At 35.0% G+C, this 22,888-nt stretch overlaps 1 protein-coding gene across 1 annotated transcript in view; it reads right to left on the reverse strand.

Annotated features, from left to right (window-relative positions):
- Positions 1-22,372, reverse strand: part of LOC148107767 (natural killer cells antigen CD94-like) — a 64,392-nt gene extending 42,020 nt beyond the window's left edge. Inside the window, exons 1-4 of the mRNA XM_087855917.1 lie at positions 22,273-22,372; positions 21,783-21,866; positions 17,555-17,662; positions 16,821-16,972 (exon numbers count right to left, since the gene is read on the reverse strand). Coding sequence (XP_087712043.1) covers positions 16,821-16,972; positions 17,555-17,662; positions 21,783-21,866; positions 22,273-22,372 — 444 coding nt within the window. The remainder of the gene's footprint in view (positions 1-16,820; positions 16,973-17,554; positions 17,663-21,782; positions 21,867-22,272) is intronic.
- Between the last annotated feature and the right edge of the window lie 516 nt (positions 22,373-22,888).

The raw sequence follows: 22,888 nt of genomic DNA on the forward strand, positions 1-22,888 counted from the left end.
TCAAGGTTGTTTTTCCCTCTAGTAAAGCATTAAAATAGCTGCGAGCTTCCTGGAGGAATGCTATACTCTTCCTATCACAAGTCCTTGTCAATGGGCTGCAGGTCATAAAGAAATCTAATGTTGTTTAAATTCCCTACTGTTTCTGTTTTTCACATCACTATGGAGGGGAGGGAAATGTTAGGGCTCCAGGAAATTGAGTTATGGGCTTCTGAAAGATAGGCTATTGATAAGAATGCTTTTTCCTCTCAAATCACTAAGATATTTGTAAACTGATGGAAACTCCTGTCCTGCAGGACTGTGATCTCGATCAGTTAACCATTTGTTTTTTCCCTTCCATAAGTTCAGGGCAGCCAGGAGTGCCTGAACAATACCACACATATCCCACCTGGGGGGGGGGGTGTTGAGGGGTGTCAGCTTGTGCTTTGCCCTCAGCTTGCCTTCTGCTCCCTCACCCTGTAGAGTACAGAGAAGTCGCTTTCCACTGTGAAGCCCTTTCAGTAGGGGTTGTGAGAGAAAATACCAACATCATTACAAGTTCTTCATAGAGACTTCTGAACCCATATAAGGAATGTGACCCACATCCCAGGCCACGGCTCTTTTCAGAGAGCAGATATGAAGCCCATCAGTCTCATAAAATAAAAGTTCTTAGAATGACTAGGACTCAATCTCTCAGCCCAGAGGTCCCTCTCAGGGACAACACTGAGTGGTCTCTGGGGGATGTCTTTTGTTTTCAAGGAAACAAGAACAACATATGTAAAACTCAATGGTCACGTTGTGGAACTAAATGCTACCATCTTTCATGTGATTTGAAGACCTTTGAAGACAGTAAGAAATTCTGCAAGACAATGAGCTCCATGCTTATTAAGATAGAAGATGTAAAAGAACTGGTGATGTGTATTTTCAATTTTCTACCTCACACTGTATTTATCTAGCCATTAGCATTGGCTAAATTTTTCTTTTTCTTCTTCTTCTTTTTTTTTTTTAGAGAGAGAGAGGGAGAGAGATAATCCCAAGTAGGCTCCATGTTCAGTATAGAGCCCAACTCAGGGCTCATCTTTGAGCCACAGAAATAAGTTCTGGAAATTAAGAAATAAATATAGTTAAGCTAAGAGAGACATATTTTATGTCTCCTTCATGCCTCTGTATTTAATAAAATACCAATAACTCAGATTCCATTATCTTATAATTTAAATAGAATCAGAATGAATTTAATTTTATACTTTTTGTTATTCACAATAATAAAATAATATTAACAAGACTATTGATTAATTTCAGAGACATAAAAAGATTTTTACTCATAGAATATGTTCTTTTTATTACTTCATTCAAAGTCAGGTATCCTATTTCACTTGGATTGGACTGTTCTGTAAAGGAACCAGGAGTTCCTGGACATGGGAAGATAACTCACCACCCTTCCTTAAAATGTATGTCTCTAGATTAGATACTGACTAGTAAGTTCTATACTCACAGATAGAGGTTTACATTCCTGAAAGTAGATAGGAAACACACACACACACACACACACACACACACACACACACGCATTAACAGACATAGAGACAACACACACACCTACAAAGGACTTAAGCTCAGAAAACGAATCTGTGGAGAGAGAGACTTTCCAACTTCATGCCTGTCTTCTTTATAAGTCACTCTCTGGGACAGCCTAGGGCACAAAGGGATAGTTTCATAAGGAAAGAAAATACATACCTCCTTAACTTTGGACCATTATTTTCTATTACGTCTGCATTCATGAATGTATTTTTTACATCATTTATATGCTCCCATTTCGTGTCAAGAAATTGGAAAGAGTCAAAAGATGGAAACTGTGCAAGCATGACAGCAAGGTGGATGGCTGCTTCTGACTGTTCCAGATTCATGCACAGAATTGCTTCTGTGGCCACCTGATAATAGGAACAACAGAAGAGAAGTACAATTTTTTTCTTATAAAGACTCAGACTCTTGAGTCCTAGAATCTCCCTCTCTCATTTCAGAACATCTTTGCTCTTTTATAGGCTGTACTCATATTCCAGCCTCTGAGCTGGAATATTGGTGATGTAAGAAAAGACATTAGGGCTAGAAGCCAGCACCAAGAAAGAATTCTTGAGACATCTTTGGTGCAAAAGGTGGTTTTATTAAAGCACAGGGACAGGACCTGTGGGCAGAAAGAGCTGCACTGGCATCATGAGGAGTGGCCTATTATATGCTTTCAAGTTGGGAGGGGGTTAGGGATAGCACAAGTCTCTAAGGAATTTTGGAAGCAAGGTTTCCAGGACCTTGAGAGGGCTAACTATTATTGGGAAAGGTCATGTATTACTGTCTAATAAAACTTGAGTCATGAGACCCTTCAGATGTATATTGGTGGGTCATAAACTTGGAGGATTATTGCCAACATGTATCTGGCGGGGGGGGTAGAGATAAAGGAAGTTTCCGAAGAAATTTTTCTATGTTAAAGTAGATTTATAGGATCCTGGGGGTTGGACTAAGATTGCCTTTTGCCCTTAGCAAAGTATCAACATCATGGCAGGTGAGTTCCTAGAGGAATGTCATTCCACCTGTTTCAAGGACTTGTCAATGGTCTGTAGATAGTAAGGAAATTTGATAATTTTTCTTCTGCCTTTGTTTCCCACATCAGTTGGGTGCATCAGGTATATCGGACCCTCCACCTCTGCCTTTTCACATGGGCACTGCCACGTTATGTGCACAGGTTGTTGGAGTAAGAGAATATCAGTTCTTCTGATGAGGATTAAGAAGCAAAATTCTCTATACACTATTTCTGCAACTCACACAGATTTAGGAAGTAATCCTGCAAACTTCCATCACTATCATGTACATTTTGTCTGGAATCTAGTCCCAACAGTAATTAAAATTAGAATTCTATGTAAATTGTGTGTGCATTTCTATTTGTTTCCTTACCTTTTAAGAGAAAGACAGTGTGGTATACTGGAAAAGGAATAGTATCTTGCATCAGATCTGAATCTGAGTTAGCTATGTGCTCTCTGGCAAGTTCAAACTTATGAGTCTTAATTTCCTTATCAGTGAGTAAACTACAAAACTCCTTTGAAAAGTGGTTGTACCATTTTGCATTTCCACTAGCAGTGTATGAAAATTCTATTTGTTTATATACTTGCAACATTTAATATTGTCGGTTTTTAAAATCATTTTCATAAAGATGTAGTATAATTAAACATGGTTTTAATTTGTATTTTTCTGATGAATAAATAATTCTAACCATATTTTCATGTATCTTTTGTCAACATATATCTTTTATGGGAAAGTACTGATTCAAATTTTTGCCTATTTTTACTTGGTTGTTTGTTTTCTTATTATTGAGTAACGGAAGTTCTTTTATATTGGATACTGATATTTTATCAGACATATTTTTTGTAAATATTGTCTTCAGTCTTTCATTCTTATCTTTTATTTTCTTAATACTGTCTTTAGATGTTTTCAGAAATTTAGAAGAGTGGATGGTTTTAATTTGATAAAGTGTGATCACTCCTTTAATTCATGATTTTTGAGGGTTTCTTGTTCTAAGAAGCATTAATTAACTGGAGGTTGATTTTTTTCCCCCATGCAGTCTTCTAGGAGCTTTAAATTTACACTGAACTCTAGACTCCATTTCAACTTAATTTTTCTCTACAGTGCAAAGTAAGGGATGAGTTCCTTTTTTTAACTTTTGCATATAAGTATCTAATTATATCAGCATCACTTGTGAAAGAACCATTCTTCTATTGACATATAGTGGCACTTTTGTCAAAAATCAATTGACCATTTATGTGTGAATCTATTTCTAAACTCTCTATCCTGTTCCATTGTTCTGAGTATCTATCTTCTTTCACCAAGTCTTCAAGTAAGGTAATGTGAGTTCTCCTACTTCGTCCTTTCTCAAAAGTGTTTTGACAACTATTTTTTGCAAGAAGAAAAGTTCACAAAATGGCCATATTTTTTGCTGTAATTCCATTACCAGTAAAAGGAACCAGGGCTCCTTGGAGAAATGGCTGATTGTAACACAGGGGTAGGAAATACACCAGATGAGCCTAGAGCATTGTGTATTGCTAAAAAATAGGAGAGTGCTTAGAATAACGGGGGTATGTCAAAGGGATTGAGGGGTCAGGTGAATAAATTCCCAATGGCTAAAGCTGGAACAATTTAAGCAACAAAAATAAATAAAGTACTAGTGGAATACATACCAAAATACAAATAAATAACCATCAGTCCATAATAGTATAAAGTGACTGATTGAATAAACAAATGGGGGCATGAAACACATTTTTCATGCAGAAGAATTCCAAATATAATTCCAAACATAATTTTACACCTGCTTCAAGGAGATGGGGCACAACTTCTCATTCTGTAACTATGTACTGCACATAATGATTTCTTTCCAAAGAAATCATTATAGAATCATATGGAAAGGGAAACAAAGAATAACTTTACAATGGAAAACCTGACAAATATTACTGCACTGAGGTCATATTCACAGTATGCCTTCTTGACATAAAGTGATAAAAGTGACTCTGCACCTGTGTGGGTTTCCTCCCCAAACTTACGAACCCAGTCTACTCATGAGAAAAACATCAGGCAAATCTCGATTGAGGGATATTTTTTAAAATAACAGGCTAGTACTCCTTCAAACTATCAAAATCATCAAAAACAAGATAACTCTGTAACAGCCAAGGGGAGCTTGAGAACACATGACAACAACCATGATGTGGTTACCTGGATGGGATCCTGGAATAGAAAATCTGAGTAAATTATGGATTTTAATGAATAAAAATCTATCAATATCAGTTTATTATAACAAATGTGCAATACTAATATAGCATGTCAACACAGGGGGATTTAGCGTAGAGTATTTGGTGACACTGTACTATCTTTGTATTTTTTTCTGTATATTTAAATTGTTCTAAAAAATAAGGTGTATTTTATGGGATGCCTGGGTGGCTCAGTTAGTTAAGCATCTGCCTTCAGCTCAGGTCATGATCCCAGGGTCCTGGGATTGAGTTCCAAGTTGCATCAGGATCCTTGCTCAGCAGGGAGCCTGCTTCTCCCTCTGCCTGCTGCTCCCCCTGCTTGTGTGCTCTCTCTCTCTCTCTCTCTCTGATAAATAAATAAATAAATAAATAAATAAATAAATAAATAAAATCTTTAAAAAATAGAAATAAAAATAAAGTGTATTTTAAAAAATTAAAATCAGCATGTAAGTTGCTACAAACTAAAATCTTACCTGGTTTCTGATTTGGATTGACTTAAATCTATGGATTAATTTGGGGAGAAGAGAAATCATAACCATATTGAGGCTTCCAATCCAGGAATATGGTATAGTTATCAATTTGTCTTCTTTTTTTCTCTCATTAGTGTTTTATAGTTTCCAGCATACAAATGGTGCATGTATTTTGCTACATTTATACTTTAATGTGATACTATTATAAATGTTATTTTTTTGTTTATTTCAATTCCAATAGCTTAATTTTAGTATATCAGAGCATAACTGATTTTTACTTGTTCTTATATCCAAAACAATACTAAAAACACTTACTAGTTTTAGGATGACTGGGGAGAGACTGATATTTTCTATGTTGAATATTATGTCATTTTGCAAATAGGTGTAGTTTTGCTTTTCCATTCCAATCTGCATGACTTTTTGCTCTTTTGCCTCTTGAACTGAAACGGCCTCCACTAGGATGGTGAAGAGGAGTGGTGAGTGCACATATCCTTGCCGTGTCACCAAAGTTAAGGGGAAAGTGCTCTTTCACTGCTAAGCACTTTGTTAACGGCAGGTTTTTTTCTTTGCTTTGTTTCTTCTTCTTCTTCTTTTTTTTTTTTTTCATGCTCAACTCTTCAATTTCCTTTTCCCCCCAAGTTTATATTTAAATTCCAGTTAACTAACGTAGAGTGTAATATCAGTTTTGGGTATAGAATTCAGTGATTCATCACTTAAACACCTAGTACTCAGACAACAAGTGCCCTGCTTAATACCCAGTTTTTCTCAAGTGTCTTTTATCCTTTTGAGGAAGATCCCATTTATTCCTAGTTTACTGAGATTACTTATCATGAAATGATGTTGAATTGTGTGGTGCTTTATCTGTATCTATTAAGGCTAGCATGTGGTTTTCCTTCCTTAGTCTATAAATAAGATAAATCACAACAACTCATTAATCTGGCATGTACGGAATAAACCCCACTCCATCAATTGCTCTATTCAATTCAATGTGTGACTGTTAGGATTTTTGTCTATGTTTTGTGCATATGAGCTGTGGTTTCTTGTGTATCTGGTTTCAATATCTGAGTAACACCAGCCTCACAGAGTGAGTTGGCACGTATTCTATTCTCTTCTATTTCCCGGAAGAGTTTTTTTTTTTCCTATTTTAATTTTATTTTTTATTTCTTAATATTTAGTAGAATTCACCAATGAAGCCATCTGGGGGTGCCTATGGAATTGTTCAACTACTAATTGAATATCTTATTTTAGATATACAACTGCTCAGGTTGTCAAATTCTTCTTGAGTGTGTTTTGAAAGATCACTTTTTTCAAGAAATTAATGTCTTTTAGGTTTTAGAATTTATTGGCAAACAATTCTTCATAATATTCCCTTATAATTGTCAGTAAATCCTTTAATGTCTGTACTAATGCTGCTCTTTCATTCCTTGTGTTGGCAATTTATGACTATTCTTTTTCTTGAACAGTCTGGATAGAGGTTTATCAATGTTGTTGGTCTTTTGAAAACTTCCTGTTACATTTGTTTTATTATTTCTTTCCTTTTCAATTTCACTGATTTCTGTTTTTAATTTTATGATTTCCTCCCTTTACTTGCTTTGGGTTTTATTTCCTTTTCTTATCCTACTTTTCCAGGGTGGAAGTTGAGATGATTGTTGAGAAAAGTTTCTTCAAATATAAGCATTTCATTATACTTTTCCCTATCAACATTCCTATAACTGTATCCAATATATTTTGATCGATTGTTGATTTGCTTTCATTCAATTTAAAATATTTCACTTTTTTAAAGATTTATTTATTTGTTTTAGAGGGAGAGAGACAGACCAACAGAGAGCTTGAGCAAGGGAGGGGTAGAGGGAAAGGGAGAGAATCTCAAGAAGACTCCCCACCGAGCACAGAGCCCAAAGTGGGACTGGATTTCATGTCCCCAAGAGCATGACCTGAGACAAAATCAAGAGTCATATGCTCAACCAACTGTGCCACCCAGGTGTCCCTCGAGTCAAAATATTTTAAATTTTACTTTTTTTTAGGGCTTTTTTTTAAAAGATTTTATTTATTTATTTATTTGACAGAAAAAGCACACACACAGGCAGAGCAACCGGCAGGGGGAGAGGGAGAAGCAGGCTCCCCGCTGAGCAGAGTCCTACATGGAGCTGATCCCAGGATCCTGGAATCATGACCCGAGCAGAAGGCAGATATTTAACTGACTGAGCCACCTAAGCACCCCTTAAATTTTACCTAAAAAAAAAATTAACAACAAAGATATTTTAAATTTTATTTCATGATTTTTCTAACCATGCATTATTTTAAAAGGTATTGTTTAGTTTTCAAATATACGGAGATTTAAAAAATATTTTTCTGTTGTCAGTTTCTAGATGACATCCATTGAGGTCATACTTTGTGTGATTTCAATTTTTTAATTTGTTGAGATCTGTTTTATAGACTAGATATGCTTAGAAATATTTTAATGTTCAATATGCTTTTGACAGAATGTGCATTCTGCTATTGTTGACTGGGGTGTTCCATAAATACCACGTAGGTCAGTTTGGTAGATAGTATTGTCCAGGTCTTCAATACTGACTTTATGACTCTATCTATTGATTATTAAGAAAGAAGTGTTTAAGTTTCAAGCTACGATTGTGGTTGTGTCTATTTTTCCTTTTATTTCTATCAAGGTTATATTTTATTATTTTAGAAAAACGTCCTAACACAGAGAAGTATAAAATCAATACAACAGGGTGCCTGGGTAGCTCGATGGATTAACCATCCGCCTTCAGCCCGGGTCATGATCCCAGGGGCCTGGAATTGAGTTCTGCATGGGGCTCCCTGCTGGGGGGGTGTGCTTCTGCCTCTACCCCTTTCCCATGCTTGTGCTCTGTCTCTATTTCTTTCATGCTCTTTCTTTCAAATAAAGTCTTAAAAAAAAAAAGCAATACAACAAACACCAGTACAAACTTTAAAGATGCGATAGTTTCTGGTATATTTTTATGTGCTTTAGATCCCGATCTAGTGGTAAGGACTTTGTACTCCTTCCCAAGCCCATTCCTCCTTCTATAGGGACAAACCTATCTTGAAGTTTATGTGTATCCTTGTCCGTGATTTTGTATTTGACTGCATATTGACAACTTCTATATTTGATATGACTACATATATGCTATTATATATTGATTTATATATATGCACATAATCATGAATGAACAATACACAGAAGAGAAGTACACCTAATGGAGCTATTGCAGTGCATGATCCACAAGGCGATTTTATTCAGCACTATGTCTTCCAGCTTCTACCAATATCAATACAGGTGGATCTGGAAATTCATTTTAACTTCAGTCCATAATTCCATTGCATGAAATATATTTCCCTGATTCTGCTATTTATTCTCAGACATCTCAAGTATTTCTCATTTCTCTCTATCAATAATGCTGCAGTGAACATCACCATGTCAGTAATTGAAACCATCTACTCATACAAACAATCTTTTTTGGACATCCAAGTTACCTTTTTCTTATGCAGACAAGCAAGTTATTTAAAATTCTTAATGCCATCCTTTTACTGTTATATACAATACAAATGTCTTTTTCATTATTATTCTTTTACTTTTTGTTTTGAAAGAAATATAGTCTCACAGAAACTTGCAAAAATAGTTCAGATATCTCATGTACCCTACACCGTGTTTCCACAAAGGTAGCATCTTATATACCTTTTTACATATTTGCATAACAACTTCATAAAAAATATATACAATATAAAACCAGGAAGTTGATATTGGTACAATCAATAGACTTTATTGGCAAAATAAACATATTGATAACACACTGTGGTGGTAAAGAAGTGAGGAAACAGGAATTCTTGAATGTTGCTCTATGGAGATGACAGGTGTACAACATCTACTGAAATATTAAATATCTATTAAAACTTAATGTACACATCTTTTGATAGAAATTTTACAGCTAGAGATTTATGCTATACATATGTTCTATGGCAAATGATACTATGTTAAGTGCTATTCATTCCAGTATTTTTCTAACAATTGTGAAATTCTGCAGCAAACCTGAATAACCATTGGAAAGAAAACTCATAGATAAATTTTTGGTACATGCATTTAGTGTAACATTTGCCATAGCTTACAAACAGTGATGCATTTACTTAGGTTCTGGTGTGGAACAAATTGCATGATATATTTTTAAACAAAAATGTAAAGAAGCCATTCTATTATTTGTAGTTATGTAACAATTTGTTTAGCAGATAGCATGTATATGACAGTACATTCCTAAAATATCTCTGGAATATTCTCTAAACTAGTTTCATGTTTCCCTCTGAGAAGGGAACTAGGTGAATAAGGGACACGCTGGGTTCAGAGAATTTGTTCATCATTTCATAACTCATATTTTGAACAATGTGAATGTATTAATTACCTACTCATATCAAGATCATTTCATTATTTTTAACGTAAAACCTTACAATTAATCAAGATGAATTTGTTTCACATTCTCTGATGGATTGGTTCTTGAAATTTCTAAACAATAAACTTATTTTTTGGATGCATAATCTTACTATTTATAAACCTTAGTGTTTTAGCCTTGCTGAGGAATGTTTGAAAGATCAAAACCTTTCAGAAATCATGGATAGTGGACTAATTTGAGTGAATACCCTAAGATTTTTTTCCCTAATAAGTGTTAAAGAATGAAAATACTAAAACTTTGATGACAATAATTCTTTTAATAATCAGGGCCAGTGAACTCCTTTTCACAAATGTAACGAAAGAATTGACTACAATCAGCAGTAAAAATATTTGATGGCTTGAGGTGTCCACATTTTATATCCAATAAACTCTTTTGGAAATTCCTGCGTCAGAGAATATATTTAGTTTAGAAAGTCATTTCTCAGGCAAATTATCACAAATTTAAAACATAAGTGTAATTATTTCAATGGACATACAAATCTTGTGATGGGCATATAGCTGTAAGATTGTAAAGAGTAATTGTATCTAAAACTAATTGCACTACTGGGTGTTTACCCTAAAGATACAGATGTCATGAAAAGAAGGGGCACATGCACCCCAGTGTTCATAGCAGCAATGTCCACGGCAGCCAAACTGTGGAAGGAGCTGAGATGCCCTACAACAGATGAGTAGATAAAGAAGATGTGGTCCATATATACAATGGAATATTACTCAGCCATCAGAAAGGATGAATACCTACCATTTGCATCAACATGGATGAAACTGGAGAAGATTATGCTAAGTGAAGTAAGTCAAACAGAGAAAGACAGTTATCATATGGTTTCACTCATATGTGGAACGTAAGCAATAGCACAGAGGACCATAGGAGAATGGAGGGAAATCTGAAGGGAGAGAAATCAGAAATTGGAGAGGGAGATGAACCATGAGAGACTATGGACCCTGGGAAACAAACTAAGGGTTTCAGAGGGGAGGGGGATAGGGAGAAGGGGGAGCAGGGTGATGGGTATTAAGGACGGCACGTGCTGTGATGAGCACTGGCTGTTATGCATAACTGATGAATCATTGAACACTATATCAAAAAATAATGAAGTACTGTATGGTGACTAACATAACATAATAAAAAATATTAAAACTAATGGAAATGTTGCCAGTGGACCATTGGAGATAGGGAAGAAGCAGAAAGACTAGTTTAGACTGGAATGTATACATGGTGAGACATGTGCCCTTAAAAAATTCTTCTTCTAAGGCCCCTGAAACTTCTGGGAAGTGACCAAATATAACAAATTCATTATGTGACATATTGTAATTACATATAAAAATATTTCCAGCCTTGTCAATTTTTGCCATTCTAACTGGAGTAAGGTGGTATCTTAATGTGGTTTTGATTTGAATTTCCCTGATGGCTAATGATTTTGAACATTTTTTCATGTGTCTGGTAGCCATTTGTATGTCTTCGTTGGAAAAGTGTCTGTTCATATCTTCTGCCCATTTTTTGATTTGATTATTTTTTTCCCATGTATTGAGTTTGAGCAGTTCTTTGTAGATCTTGGATACTACTCTTTTATCTGTAGTGCAATTTGCAAATGACACAGTGCACTTTTTCCCCACTCAGCCTAATGTCTTCCACACCAGACAAAGCATTAAAATTTTGTGAAACTGGACAATGAGAATAAGGTACATGGATTTTAAATTTGGGGGCTAGGCTACAGTATACAGAAAAATAAAATGTTACTTGGTTTTAATTTTCCTCCAAATGTTCACTAAATGTAACTGATAGGAAGTAAAAATTTCAAGTAGTAGAATTGTTGTGAGAACACACCAACGTTTTAAATTTTGCTATTATTTCAGTAGTACTTCTTTTACAAGGATTCCATTACCCTACCTCTCCTTCATGGTTTTCCTTTCAGTATCTTGAAGCACTTTTCCCAATGATGTTTTCTGGTTATCCTCATCTCTCCATTATCTTATCATTATCTTAAACATTTGGGTGTCCAAGGGCTCAGGCCTTAGATTTCCTGAGAATCACTTCCACCCTCTTACTTATCACACACTCTGTGCATGGCTGGGCTGTGTACAACATCTGCATCCTCTGCACAGACCTTGAAACTCATGATCATGTATCACAATGCCCCATGTGACACCCCTATACAGAGCTAAAAAATGTATCTAAAACTGAATTCCAAATAGGCTGTATTAACATTAATAGCAGCATCACTCTTACAACTTTTGGACCAAAAACTTGGAGGCATCCCTGATTTGTCTGTCTCTCACACATCTTTGAAAGAATTATGGAATCTGGCCATATCACACCAGCACCAAGCCTACCAATCATCGTCAAACCACCGCATCTCACCTGGGTGACTCCAACAGACTCTTAAGTAGGCTCCTGAATCCAACTTATTCTCCCTGCACCCTCCCCAAAAGAACGCACACCATCTAATCTCAAGAGTGTCCAGAGGGAGTCTCTAAAACAGGAAGCCTGCTTTTGCCACTCTTCTGTTCAAAGCCCTCCGATAGCTTCTCAATGCCCTCATGAAAAAATTCAAGTTCTTGCACTTTCCTGATATCCTACCTGCTCTCACCATCATTGCCTCTCTAACCTACTTCTTCTCTCCCCCTTTTTCACTTTACTCCAGCATCACAGGCCCTCATGCTATTTCCTCAAGCATGCAAAATACACTCCTACCTCAGAGTCTTTACACCAGCTGTTTCTACTGCTAGGATGCTGTCCCATCAGGGAATCCAGAAGGCTTGCTCATTCAAGATACTGTACAAACATCATTTCTCAAGGATGTTGCCCTTGACCACCCCATTTAAAACAGTGACATTTCTTCCTTTTACTCATACACAAAAAGACACTATGATATAGCAAAAAGTAAGGGACTCACAACACTCCGTAGCATTTATCTTCTTCTAACATGCCATATATTTACTTGGCATATTTGATTTGTCCTCACTGATCCCCACCAGCATTATCATGCCCGCATTAGAATATATTATCCATAAGGGCAGGATACTGTTGCATGTTTTATTCATCACTGTAACTTCAATGGCTACAATAGTGCCTGCCATATTGCAAGCAATCAATAAACAGCATGTTAAATAGCCCATGTCTCCCATATTGACCTGCATGTGACTTAGATTTAGTTAAATCATTTGCTTCATTTTCTAAACTAGGTTCCTGGACTACCTAATGATTTAATGGAAAAAACTCTTTTCTTTTTAGTTCTTGAACAATACCAAGTAAGCAGGTACAAGTTACACTGACAGAGAGAGTTGGGTTTAGATACAACTTTTCTTTCCTCATTATATTTTTACCATTTCCTGCAACCATACCAGCGAACATGCTAGTATCATAGAACATACATGAGAAAGATACAAAAGCAAAATGTCTCTTTACTGTGTTTGAAAACACCACCATTAAAAAACATGGGAATAAATAATGCCCTTTGGGTCTCTTTGAGGCCTGATATTTGCATTTGGTTGCCTATATGAGAAATGAGGTCAAAATGGGATTCGAGATATTCCCTAAATTCCCAAGGATCCTTTCCTCTTCTTGACCAATAATCTACCAAGCAGTTCCTGAGCAGGAAAGGGAAAGAAAACTGTGACATGAAAACTTACACCGTCTGAGATAGGAGTGTGCCATCCAGCCACTTCCAGGGATGCTTAGCTCCTATTTTATATAATCCAATAATTGTATTTTATTTTTGATTGAATGAAGTTCTGTGGGAAAAGCAGAATTATTGGTATTATTCATAACATCATTGAAAACACCTCATCCACAGAGGAGTCATAAAATACTGGGCACATTTATCTTCGAATGCCACTATGATACATGGAAGAGACAGGCTAATTTCTCCATGGTGCAGAGAAGAAATTGAAATGGAAAGTCTTCAATGGATGAATCACTCAAGTCTTCATGACTGGATGAAAGATATCAGCAAAGCACATGATGGACTCAGAAAAAAAAACTCTACTCATGATAAAGTAGATAGGTAAATATGACTGCACAAAACCTAGAACTTCTACCTTAAAGACTGTGGAAATAAAAGCTTCAAATTCGGAGACATCTGTAATGATTTAAAGAACTAATAGATATTTTTATAAAACAGTAAGAAAATAAATTTTACAATAAGTAAAAATGGACAAAACATAAGAACACATTTCAAGTAAATAAAGCATATGGCCAATAAATTTTGAAAGATTCCAAGCTCACTATAGATCAGAAAAATGCAAAACAAAGCCACAAGGATGTATTTTACAGCTATCCAATTGGCAAAAAGTAAAAGTAACAACACCAAGTTTGTGGGATGGTAGAAATCAAATATATCTTTAAAACTGTTGCTAAAATCATATTGAAAAATAATTTTTAATTCTCATATAAAATTGAACTTGTACAAATTCTACTGACCAATGATTCCATTCCTAGGATGATTTGTGATGAAGAGAAGAAAAGACACATGGAACAATGTTGCACGGAGATATGTCTAAGAATGTTTAATGAAGGACTATTCATAACAACAAAAGCTGGAAACAACCCAAATTTGCACCATCTAAGGAATGGATGAAGCATATTCAGTGTGGAATATTATACAGCGGTGAAAATGAAGAAACTATACCTACAAGTATTAAAACAGTTTATGCCATTTATTTGCTATGTACACTGAAGCAAATAAAACTTCCTTGAGTATTTTCCATAACTGAAGTGGGAATCATACTCTCAGTTTTGAAAATTTTGTGCACTGAATAATGCATGCAGTGTCGAAAGTATCTTTAACATGAAAAACTGTAATTATTTGGATTCATTATTCTAATTGGTATTTTTTATTCACTTTAAATGTTCCCTTACTGATGCAAATATGAAGCAACAAATTAATATTCTTAGCAATGTATTTATTACCTGTCTCTGCCTTTATCTCTCTGTCTCTTGGTCTCTCTCTCTCTAATCCTCTCCCTCTCTGTCCATCCCACTCTTTCTCTCTTTCTCCTCTCAAACACACACACACACACACACACACACACACACACTCCAATATTATTTTTCACTGTAATTAAATTGTATAAAAAAAATCTTAATAGTGTATCTCTTAGAGTGAGGAAAGTGGATGGGCATTATATAAGCATCAAAAAACTATACTTTGTCATTTCTAGGTCTCTGGAAAAACACTAAAATTAAATGTTCACTGATTCTTTCGCTCACATATTATTGTTAGATTTAAGGGTATACATAAATCTGTAAAAGCCAATCTCATTTTTCCGTATCAATGGAATTAAGACACTGCTTTCATTACACTTAATAGGCTTTATAAAACAGCAAAAGATTGAAAATCTTAAACGATTAGTGTAAGAGTAATGCTGTTCTACAGCAAAGTCTGTCGCAGGGTCTTTATAGTGCGCCAGTATTCCAGTTTAGATCCTGACCACAAGGCATCAGATAATAGACTCTCCAACTCAGCTTTGCTCTAATCAAAGTCAAAAGGCTCTAGATTAGTTCATGGCAATAGAGGAATAACAAGTATAAGAAGTTTCATTGAAACTCTGAGCCTAGAAATTTCAATGGCAGGACTAAAACTGAAGAACACCGAATTGGAAATTACAGGGAAAGGACAGATCACAAATAAAGTTAATTTCTGAGAGAAGAAAACGCAGATCGCTTAGGAACTGACTGATAACAATTGAGGTTTAAATTAATCAAGGTATCAATAAGATGTAGCCGGATTTTTAAAATTTATTTGACTCCATATGTGATTACTTATTTCATCTGTTTCTTCTAGGTACAAGTGATTCATTCACGTTGCTATTTTAATAAGAATTTTAGAGGGATGCCAGGGTGGCTCAGTCAGTTAAGTGTCTGCTTTTGGCTCAGGTCATGATCCCAGGGTCCTGGGATCTAGTCCCACATTGGACTCCTTGCTCAGCAGGGAGCCTGCTTCTCCCCCTGCTTGTGCCCTTCTCTCTCTCTCTCTCTCTCTGATAAGTAAATACATAAATAATAAAATCCTTTTAAAAAATAATTTTATAAACAAGAAAACATAGGGTTTTTTTTGTTTTATTTATTTTTATTTATTTTTTGTAAGTAAGCTCTATACCCAACATGGGGCTTGAACTCACAACTCTTGAGATCAAGGTCACATGCCCCACTGACTGAGCCAGCCAGGCACCCCTGAGTATTGTTGTTTTTGTTGTTGTTTTGTTGTTTTTCAAACATAGGGATTTTAACTCGTCCTTCACAAGATACTACTGGAAGTAACATTGCTAGGACTAAACAGTGTAACTGGAATTTGGTGTCTAAATGGAATCATTAGATGGACATGTACAGAATCCATTCAATTGACTTTATAGTCCTAAACTTTACAAAGAATGGTGAATTTGATCTAGATTGTCTCTTCTAGAAAAGAGATGCTTCCTCTGCCATTCTGGATTATAAGTAAAATAAAAGTTCATTTTTAGAGAATCACTCCAGTATATTCAATCTCTATTTTTTATCCTTTTTCCCATGGCCACTCATGAAAGTGAGAGACTCATCTTCCCTTACAAGTGTGATTCCTTCCAAATACTGAGAGAAGGAACAACAGAACTCAGTACAATGAGAATTATCTCTTTAGATTGCTCACACTATTGAAGGCAGTTTTTCTTTTGCCCTGTATTAGCCCTGAACCATCTAATGAATATTAAAATGTGAAGATGCAACACATACAATAAAAAGACTAAAAATGAAATGGCACACCAGAGCCATTTCTCTTCTTCATTGTTTAAAACAATGGATGTTGGGGTACTTAGGTGGCTTGGTTGGTTAAGCACCTGACTCTTGATCTCAGCGCAGGTCTTGATCTCAGGGTCATGAGTTCAAGCCCTGTGTGGGCTCTAGGCTGGATTGGAGCCTACTTAATAAATAAATAGATAAATAAATAAATAAATAAATAAATAAATAAATAAATAAATAAATAAAACAATGGTTCTTCCAGGTCTCTGTTAACCTTCGTCTCCTCTCCAGAGAAATCTATATGGATTAACAAGTGCTTCAAAACAAAGTGGCCAAATAATATTGGAGGAAATTCAAATTGATTATCTTAACTCAAGACATAGGACTTCTCATAAAGCATTTAATCAGGTTTAATAAAGTAAACATACCTGCTCCTCTTTATTATCAAGCTTAATGAGACTAGAACACAGGTCTTCACATGACTCCTTACTCCTCTCCCAAGTTTTCTCTTCTTTTGAAAAATAGTAACAACTTTCTCCACAGCAATACCACTTTTCTTGAAATAAGTCATAGTCTTTACCTTGAAAACAAAAGCCACCATGATCCTCAACCGCAAGACCACTTACAGACCTGCACTTTACACGTATTTCTTACTTACTTCAGACTGAATGATCAAATAATAGGTGGTTTTCCCATTTCCCAAAAGTCGAATGTTGGGAATAGCTCTTTGGCCAACTTGTGGAGCCAGGGACTGTCTCTGACAGACTTCAGACCATTGTTAGGATTGCACTGAGAAAATTTTGACTTCTCAAGAACAAATAAACTGCAGCCATGTGGAGCAGATATCCTTGCAGGAGGAAACCGACAAAGTGAATATACAGAGATGGTGTTAATTCCAAGGGATCTGTATTGGGGAAAATTTATCCATGAGCATAAATTACTCAAATAATCAAATCAACATGACTCTGGGAAAGTCAAGAGTTCAATTAGCTATAATAAAGAAAATGGATTTGATTTCAAAAAAAAAAAAAAGGTGAGCAAAATTAAAGGACCTGACAAAGCACAACATAAAGTTTTAAAACTATATATTGAAATGGGACAGAGGGAGACAATTCCATAAAAAAAATTTTGTAAACTATCACGGTAAGTATTCAGTACTTACCTATAATAGGTGGTAAAATTGAGTGATCTTCAAACTCTCCTAAGGAAACATTTTTTTCTTTTGTATCATTCATATCCTTCTTTGTGTGTGCAGAACACTTCTGAAAAACTTTAATCCATATTATAAATTTAAGGTCATGAATGCCTTTCATAGATCACGTTATCATACTTTAATTCTAAATGGCATAGAGAATACAGTTGACTAATGAAAGTACAATCAGAGAAAATGTTAGTTTAAAATAGTTTTAAGTGTCAGAACATAAAACAGATTTTTAAATAAAAACATAACTTGCTATCTATTATTTTTAAGTATATAAAACATACAAGCATAGAAATCAGAAAATATAAACTTGAAATAAAAGATTAACTAGTTTCTAGGCCATCTACTCTTCATATAAGGATTTCAAAGTTGGTGAAATTTTTTATTTAGTATTTATTTAGCATTTAGTATTTGCATGTAAATCCAAATACAGTCATTTAGTTCTCCTCTAGGAGAAGCTTGTTACTGAGTCATTGAATTTACATGGAGCAAGAGCTCAGATGGCTCCTAATATGCAAAAGGAAAGTTAAAAATCTCTCAAGGAAATAACAATATCTTCCCAAAACTCACAAATAAAAAATGTAAAACATAAAGTATACTGCTCTGTGTCTAAACATTAAAAGAAAAATCCTTTAAGGTTTTATTATACAACTGAGAATCTTAATTTCCAATTCTGCTACCACCCATCATCATTCAGCCAAATTCAATGTCTACTTGTAAAAATCCAACAACATCAATTGCACGGTATCTTAATGTACTCAGTTGCAATAAATATAACTACTGCTTCAATTCAGCCATCCGTTCAAATGTTCATTTACTGGATCTGAATTTAAAAGACACATTAAGACCTCTAGTAACTAAATACTACCATTTCTGTGACTAACCAATTCTCTTGTCCTTTCCTTTCTGTCTACCCAAGGACACAAGGTACAGAACTAATTTTGGAAGGAGTTCCAAGAACCTTGCAACATAGAGTTTATACACATCTAAAAATAGCCAACATCACTGGGGCAATGGGCTAGTTCAATGAGTAGAGCGTGTGACTCTTGATCTAGGGTCATGAGTTCAAGCCCCATGTTGGGTGTGGAGCCTACTTTAAAAATTTTAAAAATTAAAAATACATAAAATAACCAATTTCTGAATATTCTTGTCATTCATCATCTCATCTCCACACAAGCTTCTGAAAATCAGATTCAAAAAAATCACAAAACTGTACACATACAGTTTAAATGCTAACACTTATGCTTCCCATCACTATTTCACCTCAACATTACACAGTTTAGTTATTGAGTCACAATCTTTTCTCCATTCAACAGCTATTTCAAGTATTTATACTTTTCCTAAATTATCTAGTGCACCTCCTTGACTCTCCCTCTCAGAAGACGGCCTCATCTTCTACTTCACATGGAAACAGTCATCAGCAAGTATACATTCTCCTCAACTTCTTGCTTCTTCTCCTATAAATACACAGGTATCCCTCAATCTATCTCAGAAAAAAATAAAATTGCTTCTTATTGAGCAAGTCTGAAACTCTCACCCCTGCTGTGGATTTCATTCCCTATTGAATCTTTGGTGATCTTGATCTCCTATTATTATATTTCTTTCTTGGACCCTCAACATTTTCCTTCTCATGGTTCCCTCCTCTTGCATATGCTCATCTCAAGTTTCCTCTCCAACAAGATTTCTGATCCTTTCTTTTTCATATTTTTTATAAGAGAATCATTTTTTTGACTCTTAGATTGGGGATAGCATAAGCTTGTTCACAGTACTTCGTTCATAAGACACTCAACATTGCTCTCAGAATTTTATTTATTAAGTTAATTGATTGGTTCTATACTATTGTAGTTTGTTTTGACCGCTACATAAATTCTATTGTAAATAAATTGCAGATTTCATTTACGGTCCCAGTAGTGGTCATTTTTGTAGTTTTGAGGTGTTTGATATTATGAATGGCATTGCTACAAACAGTTCTGTAGGTGTGCATTTTTGTGCATGTGCAAGTATATCTGTTGGACATACACTTAGGGTGAGAATGACTGACTCATGTTCAGCTTTAGGAGATAATACCAAACTGACAAAGTACTTGTATCAGTTTATAGTCCCTTTACAATATCTGAGATCATATAGATCCACATACTTTCAATACTTGGTCAAGTTTGTGCTTAGCCATAATTCAAAAAATAATTTTCAGTATTCACTGTCTCTGCTTCCTAATGGTTGAATACGTTTGAGCCATTGCAACCAGACTTTGACCTAACCCACCATTCCACTGAATCTACTGCAGAATATATCATTAGTGACCTCTCTCTTGCCAATTTAATAAGCATACTGTTGGCCAATAGAATACTTCATCTTCCTATACTATTTGGAACTCGTGACTATCTTTAGATTCCTCTCCATATGATGCCATAAGGTTTTGCATTCCCTCCTCCTTGTTTAACCAAAGCATCATTGTTTTGAACTATTTGCATACCTTCCACCCACTTCTAAATGTTGGTTTATTCTAAGAATCATCTTCCTCACTCTTGTTCTTCTAGCATAATCTACTTTCCCTGGTTTTACAAGGTGACACAAGGTCTAGCTTCTGTTTTCCTCTACTATGTTTTCCACTACTGCTACATTAGCTGTTGAATCCACAATTCATATCTCTAATCTAGACATCTCTCTTGATCTCCAGACTTTTAATCCTATCCTATATGTGCTGATGGTCTGTGTCTATTGCCAAATGCTCACTCTAGGAGACACAGACGAATCTAATTTTTTCTGGTCATCTCCACTCATATGGCACCAGCACCTCACTCTTCACCATTATTAGCACACACACACACACACACACACACACACACATACACTCTCACACCTCCCAAATCATAGCCTACTGTTCCTCTTGTTTTTTATGACATTTAGTGGAATATACTCACCAAGGTGTATAAGCCTGATGTCAAATAGTAACACTGATTCACTTGTCTCCCTCACACAATCAATAAAAGTCATATCCTAACAATTCTACATATTAATATTTCTCACATATGGTCCCTATGCTTCATTAATTCTTTCAAGATACCAATTCAGACATTCTAACTAATCCTAATTCCTGAAACATCTTCCTATCTTGTTCCCCCACCCACTTTCCAGTCTATTCAAATGACCTTTCCAAAATCCCTATCTGCTCATAGGATGTGAGTTCTGTTTTTCCCTCATCTAAAAACTTCCAATAATTTCTTTTGTTTTTAGAACAAATCTAAAATTTCTTAACATGATATTAAATTATCATAAATTGCATATGTAGCGAAACCTATTTCTAGCTACTACTTTTATTTGCCCCAAAAGTGTAATTCTCCTAACACATCAGTATGTACTTTTGTCCATGTTGTTCTCTGCCCAGAATATTCTCTTCCCTGAGCTTCCTGATTAAATCCTACCTATCTTTTATATCATATCAATTAATATCTCCTAGAGGAAAGCTTTCTTGACCACAGCATGGAATATCCCATCCATTCATGCCATTGCCCCAGCGTTAATAATATTTTATTTTAAAAACAGCTTCATTAAAAAAAAAAATCTTCCCCTTTAAACCGAGCTCATTGGGAGCTTTTTTAAATCCCTGTGTCTTTAGTACCATACATAGTTCCTGACCCAGAGAAGGTACTCAAAATTGTTGTTGAATTAATGAACCAAAGAATTGACAAACATCGGGGAAAATATTTTTAAGAAGTGTTGCATATAAACTTTTAACAAGTGATATATATATATATATATATATATATATATATATATATATATAAAAACTGAAATAGAAATAGATCCACTTTACATTCCTCTGTGATTTAAGCAGTATTACAGTATGAGGAATATAATATTCAAATAAAGATTGCTCCAATTCTCTGATGATATGGAACACCTCCTCCTACACAAAATATAAGGATGAATATATATGTAAGCCTCCCTGTACATTTCAGCCAAATTTTGTGCTGTTTCAGCTTTTACATACACTATTTTCTGTGGTATAAAAACTAAGTGATAGGAAAATAATAAAATAATCATCATCAATATTATCATCAATACATCATGATTACTAACATTTCTATAGGACTTTACAAATGCTCAACAGAAGTTCAGTAGTTTATAGCATATCATTTATCACTCTGGCTCATTGTTCTCATAATAAATGTGTGTGCCTGATAGTCACACATATATCTTAAACCTGTGATTGCCAGCAGGAGGAAAAAGCATATAACTCCCAGGGTTATTGCAAAATTATGCCATGGAAATTCTGTACAAAATCAGAAAGCAAAATGTACAGTAAGCATTGAGCCTAGGAAAGCCCTCAGAATTAGAACAAAATGGAAATTCATTCTGGAACTTAAAATGAATGTATTGCATGGTGCACTGGGTGTTATACGCAACTAATGAATCATCGAACTTTACATCAGAAACCAGGGATGTACTGTATGGTGACTAACATAATATAATAAAAAAACATTAAAAAATAAAAAAATAAATAAATAAAATGTATATCACTATTTACTCTGGTCATATATCTATTGAATATTCCATTGTAATATATTTCTTCATATGTAAGGAACCAGATATATAATATCAAAATGTATAGACACAATTATGATTTCACTTTTTCTTACTTAACATCATAGTATGTCCAGAAACAAGAAAACAAAAACCTTTAACTGAGGGCGTTTTATCCATTGGACATCTTTCCCCTTTCTGTTTCCTCGAATAGGGTAATTTCAGCTCCATGTATGTCCCTCTCTCCTCGCTCATTTTTGAGGGCTGCAGCAAAGAACACAGCTCAAGACCTATGTAATGTTTCATGGAGAATGAAAATAACAATATTTATCATGAAGTAACAAGGACAGCTAAATGAATGATAGGCATCATCTGAAATAAGCAGGTTAAAGAATATCTGGGCATATAAGGGGAAAATTTTAAATTTCTTGTTGTAATGCTTAAATGCTTACACAATTAAATAATGGCCCATTACAGTTTAAGGGCATGTTATGTTGAGCTTTTGCTGTTTTTAAAATAATTGAATTCATTGCCAAAATGTAAAAATTTATATATTCCATACTCACCTAAGAATCTAGATTTATATCATCTCTTGAAAAATTATGTTTGATCACTTAGTGCCTGTTTTATGCCCAAATGGCAACTATATTGACATCAAATACAATAATCCCCTGCTTAGTAAGGACACACACACACACACACACACACACTTGACAAATAGGAACTCCCACATTGCTTATGCCAGACCCCACTCATTAATTTACATTATCT

This window comes from Ursus americanus, chromosome 25 (assembly GCF_024610735.1).
Source record: "Ursus americanus isolate L20-20 chromosome 25, mUrsAme1.1.p, whole genome shotgun sequence".
NCBI lineage: Eukaryota > Metazoa > Chordata > Mammalia > Carnivora > Ursidae > Ursus > Ursus americanus.